Below are 12879 nucleotides of genomic sequence, written 5' to 3'. Positions count from 1 at the left end.
TATAGTAACTAAAGAGAAATTTTAAAAGCCCTTCTGGAAAGGGATATGTAATATGTTCCAAGTACCCAAATCGAATCCCCACCCTTAGAGTTCCGCCGAGCCAATGAAAACGCAAAGCCATTTTGCATATGATTGTAAAGTTTTTTTTATTTGGAACAAAATTAACTACCATTGATGTATGATCATATTTGCATACAATTTAAAATATTTTAAGATATTTTAAGTTTTGCATATCCAGATATGTAAATCAAAACAATTGATGTCTGCATTAAGACTCGCTCAAGTTTGATTTGATAAATAAACTACATGATGAACTACTCGGCTAATGTTTGATCTCAGATAAAAATGACAATCAGATTTTTCAATTTCATTTTTAACAAAAAGAACGGCAGATCTAGCAACTGTCTCACCGCAGGAAAAAATCGAAAGTGCTCTCTCTGATATCACATAATTTCAAGAGTGACAAAAATATTGCCAAGGATTTCAAATTGTGACACCCTTCAAAACACCATGTATCTGCCATTATTTTTGTTTCATTTTAACCATAAGGTGTTGTGAATTTTTTCAGGATATGGTTTTGTCTACATTTAATATGACATAAAATTCCGACAATTACCTCTAGGAAGGAAAAAACATTTTTACCGACCTTTTGCAAAAAATTGTCACAAGCCGTTTTTGAAATAAATTTCGACATTTAACACCGATACGTTCAAATACACTACAAGAGGTCCGCTTCAATGGGGAATGTGAAAAAAAAAGCATTTTGACAATTGCAACAGGTGTAATTATCAAATGTAGGCAAAATGGAGGGGCAAATCATGGTATTATTTATAACACCTTGCATTTATATTTTAAAGTTAAAAAATTGGTAACAAATGTTTTGTACCATACGAGAACGTAAATACATGTATCATTTCTGCATTTGCTGCTCGAGATACTGAAGATGCTGCCGAGATTGAAAGGTTTTAAAGCAGCAGAGTTTTGAAAATGGGAAACTTTGGAATACATGACTGTCCCTTTAATTTTTATGTAAAAGTGGATCCGTTCAACAAATTAATGCCACAAATGCAAGTCATAATTAACATATAATTACAAAAGAATTTGCTCATACTACTCACCTTAACTTTAAAAAATAGGTTAAATTAAGATTACAATCCAGATGAGAAAATTTAGATAACAAAGATCGTTTAATATATCCATGTTCTTTATTTTCGCAAGTTGAGTCTTCAGTGTGTGAACTTTATGTACTTCATTACTCAACTGATCGATTGTTGTTTGTAAAGAGGACACTTTTCACTCAACAAGACAGCAAGTTCTCAAGCTTCAAATGATTTTAAAGATACGAGTTTCAAGTAACTAGATTTTGAGTAATCCTCGCTGTGGAGATAGACTTGTGAATTTTACACGTGGCCATATCAAAACGAGGTTTTCAGATCGTAGTTTTTGAAACGGTTCTTGGTTAAAGTAATTCTAAAGAGAAAATTGCTGTAATTTTCAGATTTTTTTTGCTTTATTAAAGGTCTAGGTCCCATTGCATGTCTTCAAAATTATAATTTAATTCCAGGAGTTGGAAGTGAAAATATTGTAAATGCTAAGTTCCGAGTGACGAGTGAAATGCTCGCTATTTAAAAATTAAAAATGGGATTTTTTATTCTTTTGATAGAATTTTGTCAACTAAGCATTAAACAATTAAGAAATGGATCGAACTAATTATATATTATTTGTAACATCAATAACTTAAGACTGCTTCAGTATGATATATTTCTCTTCAAAGCAATAAAAGATCGTGAATAAGTAAATCACCAATGTGCAAAATTACGTGAACAGTTTTCAAGGTGCTTTTTTCGTCTTTTGGTGAGAAGGTCAAATTGAGCTTCAATTGGGAGTTTTCTGGACTAGAAAAACAAAAAAGTTTTCCGTATTTTTGAGCAATACATTTGCATTAAAATAAACGTAGAAGTCACCACTTGCTGTCTTGCTGAAGAATATAGTTTTACAAACGTCACAGAGACAAACTCAGACTTATAATAATAGTTAAACATGTTTAAAGGCATAATACAATAATACAAGTTTTGTTACTATTGACTACGCAGTGATAAATATGCTGCGTTTTGAATTTTTTACATAAGGCTTTAAAATATGTTGGTAAAAAACCATGGTAACTTGCTTTGAACAGAGCGTTTTGATTAGACGAAGTGATAATGACTTTAGCCATAAATGAAAAATATTAAAATTACTTTCAAGCATTACTTGCAGATTGGCGCTAGCAATTCGCCCCCTGTGCCTTGAAAACGGCTGCTTTCATAATCAGTCACACAGAAAGCGGTGTAACTATTAACTAGGTCACATACTTCAATGGATCGAAACATTACATTTTATGGTATTATTTGTGAAAACATGTCATGAGGTACGTGATGAAATACACGACACATGAAGGACACAAAATGTCACGTGGGGAAAATATTGTTGGATGGAAAAACCCAGTGTTTGACATGCAAGCGTCAAACCCATTTTTAAATACATCAACAAACAAATCATCGACAAATACCTAAAAAACATTGTCTTTGAACGTTTCGATGAATCGGTTAAAACTGAAATATCCATATACTTAGTATCCTGGTCGCCTGGCATCCACACCCTGGTCACTCAGAACAGAGGAAGAAGTGACATCTCTTCCAAGGGTTCAGGTTTCAAATGATCCATCGAGGTATGAGGCAGGAAAAACCGCCTTTTCTATTTATCAATAACCATAATTTGACAGACAAAATTTGATTAACAATGTACTTAAATAGCATGCTCAGGAAGCGTTTGTTTCCCACATATTTCAAAATACACTACATTGAATTAAATAAATTAAGTTTCAGACCCTTACACACCCCAAAGTAAAATGGCATTATGTAGGTCACTGGTTCTTCCTTATATGGTCTACTGCATGCTGCAATCTGAGCAGTTTTTGCCGGGATCTATAGCGCCATCTGGAGGAGAACAAAAATATCTTCTCTGCTGCAATTTAGAGTATGTGTGTGTGTGTGTGTGTGTGTGTGTGTGCTCGCGCTTGTACGTGCTTAATCATCAGCGCCACAGAGATGGCGATAAAAAATCAATTCAATCTGGCATATATACAAATAATAAATAACACTAATAATAATAATTATAGTCATTTATGAGAATAACACCAACAGTACATACTATCTACCTGTACATGTACAAACTGTGCGGGCATCATACCTGCTCACGGTCAGCTGCCATTTTTGATATTTATTATGAAGCCCAAACCATGTAAAACGACCTTAATATACTACATTGTACACCAATCTACCATAATACAAAAGTGTAATGATAAAATTAATAAACCCATTATTAGAATAAAATTGAAAAGATGGAAAGCGAATAGATAAACTATCAAAATCGACCAACTGCTAGTAATTTAACCAAACTGAAAAGAAAAAAATGCATGCACCGTACTGATATATTTCATTATGAAAACTTCAGATAATGAAACAAAACTCCGACTAGGCTGTGCAAGACGACCTCTGAGGTAAAACCTCTGTAGATAGATCAGCACCGCCGACAACTTCTCCAGGCTTGTCTAGCTGCATTAAAATGACCCTCTTTAGAATCCCATGGACCCAACGACACAGAAACGATGACACCAGAAAAGAGATGAATGTCCCTCACGAATGGTTGGTTCAGTATGTTAATAAGCAGATACTGTCATACTATGGACATGTCATGAGGCAGGGCAGCTTGGACAGTAACAGCCCTGGTAAAAGACGAAAGTGAAGGGCAAGGTGTAGCTGGGATCGAACGGTGATAGAAGTATTTGGCTCCTTGGAAAATGCAAAGAGAATGACCGAAAGTAAAGATGGTGATCGTCCTGCTATCAGAAAAGCCACGCTTTGTCAAGAGTTTTCTAATGATTGTGTATTCTGAATGTATCATTCTCAGTACCATCATTACTCCTGACATTATACCAGGCCTGTTTGTTTGATCTTTGCTACAGTAAACTCTCAACGACTGCGCAATTAGAGAATGTGTTATCTCACATACAGCAATTGAAAGTGGATGCCATGCAATCGTGTGATAGCGTTTTAGATAAAATAACTCTCACCAAGATTGAATTATCCACGATTAAATGAAATATTTTGGACAAATATACCTAGTAAATACAGTAGTAGTACAGTAGACAATTTCAGATTTGCACACCTCTTTTGATAAACCCAGGGTCTTAACAAGAAAAGGAGGAGTGTGTATTTTTATCAAAAATCACTTGCTTAAGTTAGTTAAAAATGTTATAAATACCTATACCGATATGGTTTTTCTAATTTTGGATGGGAACTTTTTCAATAGTGATTTAGATATTTTACTAGGTTGTCTATATATTGCTCCAGAGGGATCAGTGCTGTATACCACTTTAAATGAAACAAATGGTATTCAAAGGTTAGAAAATGTACTACTCGAAATTTTCACAAAGTATGGGAACTTAAAGCTATTCTTAATGGGGGACTTAAATGCACGAACTGGTAATTTGCCAGATTATTGTGATGACAGCTTACAACATCTTGACCTTGAGGGAATTTATGACGGGGATGATTTCTGTATACCACGGGTTTCAAAGGACATCACTGAAAATAATTTTGGAAGATCTTTGATAGAGCTATGTATAGGTCAAAATATGCACATGTTAAACGGCCGCATTGCACCAGATATTGGAGGTGAATTCACATGTCAAAAGTACAATGGCTGCAGTGTTGTTGATTATATTTTGTTACATACAGACCTTTTCATGTGTGTAGATACATTTGAGGTTCTACCTTTAGATATATCAGATCATTTCCCCATTTCATGTCAAATACAGTGCAGGGATGTTTCAAATGAACCCGAAAATGAAATCAGCACATGCAAGCGCAAACTGTACAAATGGAACAACAAAAAAGCAAATAGGTTCCTTGATAATTTACAAAACAATAATATCTTTAGTTTAGGCCATTTCAATTACTTATTGCAGATGAATGATGTGAACAATGCTGAACAAATGTTAGAAGGTCTACTACAACGGTCAGGTACTGTCTTTTTATCCAGGGAAAGCAAAGTTCAAAGAAATCAACCTAGGTGGTGGGACCAGGAATGTGATCTATTAAAACAACTTAAATTCAAATGTCTCAATGATTTCAGGAAGTCAAATAATCAAAATGATTTTAAAAAATATAAGGAATGTAAGAGTAAGTTTAAGGCACTCTGTGAAACCAAGAAAAATTCTTACACTGCAAAAGAAGTCGAGAAATTGCACGCTTTAAAAACCACAAAGGAAATGTGGAATTATATAAAGTCTCTGAAAAGTGCTCAGTCTATTAAAAAGAATAATATCAGCCCACAAGCATGGCAAAATCATTTTTATAAGTTATTAAATGAAAATGTAAATGACACAGAAAAGAGCTTCATAACATATATCGAACAGTATAGTGAATGGTTTGAGCACATACAGCCTTTAAACAGTTGCAATACTCTAAATGAGCCATTCACCATGGATGAACTATCAAATGTTGTACGCACCATGAAAAATGGAAAATCTCCAGGTCCAGATGGATTAGTGATTGAAATGTTTAAATATGCCTTCAACCATTTATCACCACTGTTATTAAATCTTTATAACACTGTATTAACAAGTGGAAAATTTCCCTCTAGCTGGTGCAATGCCATTCTGTACCCATTGCTCAAAAAAGGAAATGTAAATGTGGCAACAAATTATAGAGGAATTGCCCTTTTGAATGTCATGGGAAAAATATTCATGAAAATTTTGAGTAACAGGTTTAATAATTGGGCAGTGGAAAATAATACATTGATTGAAGCTCAGGCTGCCTATAAAATTGGTTACTCCACTGTCGATCACATTTTTACATTGCAGGGTTGCGTACAAAAATACTTAAGTCGAAGTAAAGGCAGATGCTACTGTATTTTTATAGATTTCTCAGCCGCTTTCGATAGTGTTCAACATAAATTATTATGGTATGTACTTGCAAAAAATCGTGTAAATGGACATGTCGTCACAGTTTTACGCTCTATGTATTCCCAACTGCAATCATGTGTTCTAACAAATTTAGGTCTTACTGAGTATTTTAAATGTAACATGGGCACTCGACAAGGATGCATGCTAAGTCCTTTTCTATTTACATTATTCATAAATGAATTTTATCATAGTTTGAACAAAGCTGGATGTCAGGGTATTTACATAAATGAGGTGTTTCCAAATCTCATGTCTTTGCTCTATGCTGATGACATTGTTTGCATCTCAGACACTGTTGGGGGGTTACAGAAACAAATTCATCAATTAGAAAAATATTGCAGTCAGTATGGTATGCTAGTAAATGTCCAAAAGACAAAAATAGTAGTATTTAGGAGAGGTGGTAAAATAAAGAAAAATGAAAGGTGGTTTTTCAAGGGCAAAAATTTAGAAGCAGTACCTGCATACAAAATACTTAGGAACATATTTTGGTGCCTTCCTCGGTTGGGGTAAAACTATCCAACATCAAATCAATCAAGCCAATAAAGCATTATTTGTTGTTAAGTTATATTTGAAAAAACAAGCATGTATTTCCTTTAAGGAAGCTTTCTTTCTCTTTGATAGAATGATAACACCCATTCTTTTCTATGGTGCTGAGATATGGGGTTATAAACCAGTAGAAAGTATTGAAATCTTCCAAGCAAAATTTTGTAGATATTTATTAGGTGTTAGTTCAAATACTGTGACGGAAGCTGTACTAGGCGAATGCGGAAGATATCCATTGTATACCAATTATATGGTAAATAGCATAAAATATTGGTTAAAACTTGTACATATGAATGAAGATCGTTATTCTGCTCATGTATATGATATGCTATTTAAATTAGATTCAAGTGGAAGGCACACTTGGGCCACAGATGTTAAAATGTTGTTATATAGATATGGCTTTGGATATGTCTGGGAGGCTCAGGGTGTGGGAAATTCTGTTTTATTTCTTAAAGTTTTCAGAGAAAGATTAGTAGATAATGCTGGCCAAATATGGCACAGTGACATATGTAAGAGCAGCAAACTGGATACTTATTCATTATTTAAGAGCACGTTAACACTGGAGTGTTACCTATTAAGTGTTAAAAATGTAAAACATAGAAACTCACTAGCAAGATTCAGATGCGCAAATCACCTACTACATATTGAGAGCGGTAGATGGAGAGGTATAGAAAGATGCAATAGACTCTGTTTAATCTGTAAAAAAACATAATATTTATGATGTAGAAGACGAATACCATTTTTTAATGACATGTGTAGCATATACAGAATTAAGAGGAAAATATCTGCCAGTGAATTACCCTACTAAAGAAAGTTTTTTAAGATTAATGGCTACAAAAAACACAAATTTAATAGCAAATCTGGCTGCTTATATATATAATGCTTTTTTATTAAGAAAAGAAATTTTGAGTCACTGACAAAATTAATAATCCTTAATACTATACTATTTTATTAATATTATTATTATTATTATTATTATTATTATTATTATTATTATTATTATGTACTATGGGCCGGAGGCCTTGGAAAACTGAATAAAACATCATCACCATCACCATCACCTACAGTAGTAACGCATCAAAATAAAAAATATTACGATCTCCTCTGCCTCCTATGATGTGTACTAGTGTTGCCCCCGAAAGTGGAGAAAGCGCACGCAACCTAATGTGACATGTTATATAAATATCACGATTCACTTACAGCTGGTGCTCAATGCGGTTGTGACATATTATATAAATATCACGATTCACTTACAGCTGGTGCTCATTACGATTGTGACAGTGCATCTGCATCGATCAGAAATAGAAGTTTCTGGAGAACGATTTGTCTGTATTCTTTGGCTCAATGACATCTAGGATAACATTCTTTGACTATTAAATCAACAAAAAATATTATTCAATTTTCTTTTCGATAGCAATATCCCAACATTGATTCCAATATTAAATCAACGTTTTCTTTCGTCGAGTTTTACCTAACCCTTACCCTAACGCGAAACGTAACCCACACCCCAATCCTACCAAGCAACCTTAACCTACCAGTATGAAAATACCCTTACCTTAACCCCAACCCAGCCCCAATCCTTACACCTAACCCAAACGCCAATCCTACCAAGAAACCTTAACATACAAGTATGAAATCTGGCAAATTTGTGGGAATAAAACTGTAGGCAAAATTAGCTATAGGAACATTCCTGAATTGAAAATATGGCCGCTAAAAATACCCTTTTATGATAAACCCTCTAGTTTATACGCGTTTAATAGCTGTAAATGTCACCTAAAGATTACTATATGACATATATAGTATAAGTAAATTGTAAAAAATGGCCTCCAATAGTAAATCAGCAGTCCCTTCAGACAATTTACAAGGTACTCATTCATCGTGACCCATTGAAAATTGAAAGTTGTCAGTGCAACATATTGTGAAAATATAACCAGAGAACAGAAAATAAGTTTTAAAAGCAATTTTTAGTTAATATACCACACACATTAAAAGGAGTTCTAAGCTAGGTCTCATGGAGTCTGGGTTGTCTGCCATGGGAATTACACAAAACAATTGAATGAGCGGCAAAGAGATATTGGAGTTGAGCTAGAGGGATAGAAGAAATAGGAGTCTTTCTTTATATAAAGGGCCTTATTTATTTAAAGTACTTGACATTCATAGGCTCATCAGCAGTGTTATGTTGGTTTAGCTGAATACGGCAACATGCCCTTTACATGGAAGTGCTTTTCAGGTGTAGACACCCATGTCGGATGATACGAGACGGGCAATTTCACCTCATATGTTCATCATTGTGCCTCATTGAATGTAATCTCGCACAAACGCGTCCTTTTCGATACTTTTCTTCCTCTTTTCTTTTTAAATTCCTTGGCAATCTTTGCCATATATTATATCATAATTGATATATTGCCGCACTATGTAATACTAGCGACAGACTGTATACATTATGTTCGTTGGGTTAACAGCATCGTAAAACCCTCTCATATACCAAAATGAGTACACGGATAAGCCCTTCGCAATGACGTCACTGCAGTACCCCGTATTACAATAAAGAAAGGCAAATGTGTTGAACTGGCCTCGAGGATAGCAGTTAGGGAAGGCCATCCTGGCAACGGTGGCGACACCTTCACTTGGATCACACCCTAGAACGCCGTTGCCCTCCGCACCGCGTGGACCGTTGATTGTCATGTCTGAGTTGTACAGTATTTCACATCTATAAAAAAATTAAATGCATTGTTTTTTTTTTTCTGTAGCGTTATGTATGCCATTGTTAGGATTTTTTCAGGGATATAGTATGTTAAGCAAACGTTTTTCTTTTTTCGTCTTTAATTGTAAGACATAGGCTAACTGTTGGGTACAGATCTAAACAAAAAGCAACGATGAGCATCCTTTTTACACAGGGCAGCGATATTTGTATCTCTTTTATATAATACAAAATGATGAAGACGTTCAATGATTGCCAAAGCAAACAAATTGATATTTTGTGCAAGTGATCATCGTCCGCCCTGAAACGCCTACATGTAAATCCGAAACTTTCAGACCAAATCTGAATGTTTGGGACATAGACTAATTTTCTGGGTAAAGGAATTTTGTGAAACTTATCCAAATGTACTCACGATGCAGAGTACTGAGATTGGGCGCTCCCCTGGAGCAAACTGACCCGCGCATCCCGTGGGGCGGCGTCCAAACCCCTCACAGAGGTTCTGATAGTCACGGCACCAAGACTCCGACTTGCTTCGTCCGTTTTCGGGAATCCTGACTTCCACGGCCAGGAAAGCGTAGCCCTCGTATGTCACGTTGGCTGTGCGGAGGACTTGGAACGCATGTTTTGCTGAAAATAAATGTGTGGGCTTAATGGATAGTTGCGTAAATGAATAAAAATAAATAATCGCCAAAAATATTGACAAAAATGTATACTCTACAACCACTATTGCTACTACATCTACAACTTCTACAACTACTTCTCCTCCTCCTTTTCCTTTAATTATGTTTTCTGTTTTAAAAGGATTGAATGACTTCATTTATGGCTTCATCCCCTAGTTTAGGTTTAATTCAGTCTCAGTATATGTTAAAGATCTCTTGCAATATGTCTCAATTCTGTTAATTAGCTTCAAGAAGGAAATCACTGTAATGTATTTTGGGTGCTTTGTATGTAAGGATAAGAACTTTGTATTGCCATCAGATATTAGAGATAAGAGATCAAAGTTAGTTTGGTCAGTCGAACCAATAGCTGGATTGTCCATGCAGTCTTAGGAGACCCAAGATCTATCAGCCAGTGAAATAAAAGTAGAGATCAGTCAGTCAGTCAGTAGTTGATCTTTGGAAAACATATCATAGCTGATGTGTTAACTGCTGGAGATAGCCCGGCCAAGTGTCCCCTGTGATACTGCCATTACTACCTATAGAACTACTACTAGTTACTACTACTACTATTACTACTACTTCTACTACTACTACTACTACTACTACTACTACTACATGCACTACTACTACTACTACTACTACTACTACTACTATTGCTGCTGCTACTGGCCAACCCAGTGCAGACGCGGAAATCTTCAGAAAAATGAACCTAAATATAAAATGAATAATCAGATGTACGGAATAACAGCGACTTAATAAAAGGCATTCAGGGGCCTTTAAGAAGTGGAATCTACAAACGAAGTTTAAGGGCGACAAATTCTTTTTGTCTTTTAATCTATTTCAAAATGTAATGTTGAGTCGTTTTAATTATGTATCATTTTTGGAAAACAATGTCCTATATTAACCTAGGATAGACGATAAGATTAAAGCAAGTGTTAATCTATATAATGAAATGCTTACCTGGATCCACAGTAATGGGTATATTGGTAATTTTGGACCTGGTGGAGTTTGGAGTCGGGGAAGTACTGATTATGGTTGCAGTAGTTGTAACGGTAGATTTCGGGGTTGTTGTTGGTTCTTCGGTGGTTGTTGTTGGCGTAGTAGTCGAGGTAGTTGTAGATGTGGTAGCAGTTGTTGTTGGCGTAGTAGTCGAGGTAGTTGTAGATGTGGTAGCAGTTGTTGTTGGCGTAGTAGTCGAGGTAGTTGTAGATGTGGTAGCAGTTGTTGTTGGCGTAGTAGTCGAGGTAGTTGTAGATGTGGTAGCAGTTGTTGTTGGCGTAGTAGTCGAGGTAGTTGTAGATGTGGTAGCAGTTGTTGTTGGCGTAGTAGTCGAGGTAGTTGTAGATGTGGTAGCAGTTGTTGTTGGCGTAGTAGTCGAGGTAGTTGTAGATGTGGTAGCAGTTGTTGTTGGCGTAGTAGTCGAGGTAGTTGTAGATGTGGTAGCAGTTGCTGTTGGCGTAGTAGTCGAGGTAGTTGTAGATGTGGTAGAAGTTGTTGTTCTAGGTGTTGTTGTTGTTGTTGTAGACTTCGCTCTAGTTGTCGTAGGTTTCAATGTAGTAGTAGTTGCTGTTGACCTAGCAGTAGATGTAGTAGTAGGTGCTGTTGACCTAGCAGTAGATGTGGTAGTAGTTGTAGTAGACTTCACTGTAGAACCACATGTAGAAGACGAGGTCGTAGGTCTAGTAGTGGTGGTAGTCCTTGGCGTAGTTGTGGTAGTTCTTGTTGTGGTCCCTCTGGTAGTAGTGGGTTTCGTGGTAGGTTTCCTGGTGCTCTTTGTGAATGAAGCAGCCAGTTTACAATCGTTGTACTGTGTTATCAGGTGCTCCAGTGTGCTCTCTGCCAACTCCAGCTCTATGTTAAGCCTTGTGGCCGAAGCAACCCTGACACTTCTGCGTCCTATTGGGATCCATCCCAAGTTAAAGCCAGGACACGTTGTTTTTATTTTACGGTACATTATATGGATAGAGTAGTTAATGCGGTATAGCTCTGACTGCAGGACCCGGATGTCATCTTGGACTAAAGACAAAATGCCAACGGTGAGGAGAGAGAGAAAAAACAACTCTTTCACCAAACAAGGCATCCTGTATGTGATGGGAAAGTTGTCGCCTGTGGTGTAGTAAAGAAACACGTGGTTAACACCCTGGCTATGTTGTTCAAACACCCCTGTATCTAGCATGATATTAAGCCTATGGTATCAGGAACAGGGTGATTGTTAGGTCACTGGAGACGACAACTGGCTAAACTCACACCGGTTTAACGAAACTGGGGGCCCGTGTCATAGAGAGTCTGTCCTCCATAAGAACACTAGCTGGTTTAACGAAACTGGGGGTCCGTGTCATAGAGAGTCTGTCCTCCATAAGAACACTGGTTTAACGAAACTGGGGGCCCGTGTCATAGAGAGTCTGTCCTCCATAAGAACACTGGTTTAACGAAACTGGGGGCCCGTGTCATAGAGAGTCTGTCCTCCATAAGAACACTGGTTTAACGAAACTGGGGGTCCGTGTCATAGAGAGTCTGTCCTCCATAAGAACACTGGTTTAACGAAACTGGGGGTCCGTGTCATAGAGAGTCTGTCCTCCATAAGAACACTGGTTTAACGAAACTGGGGGCCCGTGTCATAGAGAGTCTGTCCTCCATAAGAACACTGGTTTAACGAAACTGGGGGTCCGTGTCATAGAGAGTCTGTCCTCCATAAGAACACTGGTTTAACGAAACTGGGGGCCCGTGTCATAGAGAGTCTGTCCTCCATAAGAACACTGGTTTAACGAAACTGGGGGCCCGTGTCATAGAGAGTCTGTCCTCCATAAGAACACTGGTTTAACGAAACTGGGGGTCCGTGTCATAGAGAGTCTGTCCTCCATAAGAACACTGGTTTAACGAAACTGGGGGCCCGTGTCATAGAGAGTCTGTCCTCCATAAGAACACTGGTTTAACGAAACTGGGGGTCCGTGTCATAGAGAGTCTGTCCTCCA

At 36.9% G+C, this 12879-nt stretch overlaps 1 protein-coding gene across 1 annotated transcript; it reads right to left on the bottom strand.

Annotated features, from left to right (window-relative positions):
• Positions 1-9642: 9642 nt before the first annotated feature.
• On the bottom strand, positions 9643-12207 carry LOC147759262 (uncharacterized). The gene is made up of 2 exons (XM_086998587.1): positions 10868-12207; positions 9643-9875 (listed from the first exon to the last, which is right to left on the bottom strand). The coding sequence occupies exons 1-2, from the start codon at positions 12081-12083 to the stop codon at positions 9643-9645; spliced, it is 1449 nt and encodes a 482-aa protein (XP_086854713.1). The 5' UTR covers positions 12084-12207.
• Positions 12208-12879: the final 672 nt, after the last annotated feature.

This window comes from Lingula anatina, unplaced genomic scaffold (genome assembly GCF_051362555.1).
Source record: "Lingula anatina isolate TDL-2025a unplaced genomic scaffold, LinAna3.0 unanchor82, whole genome shotgun sequence".
NCBI classification, from domain to species: domain Eukaryota; kingdom Metazoa; phylum Brachiopoda; class Lingulata; order Lingulida; family Lingulidae; genus Lingula; species Lingula anatina.
Note: the sequence above shows the minus strand (reverse complement) of the source record. Positions and strands in the feature narration are given on the sequence as shown.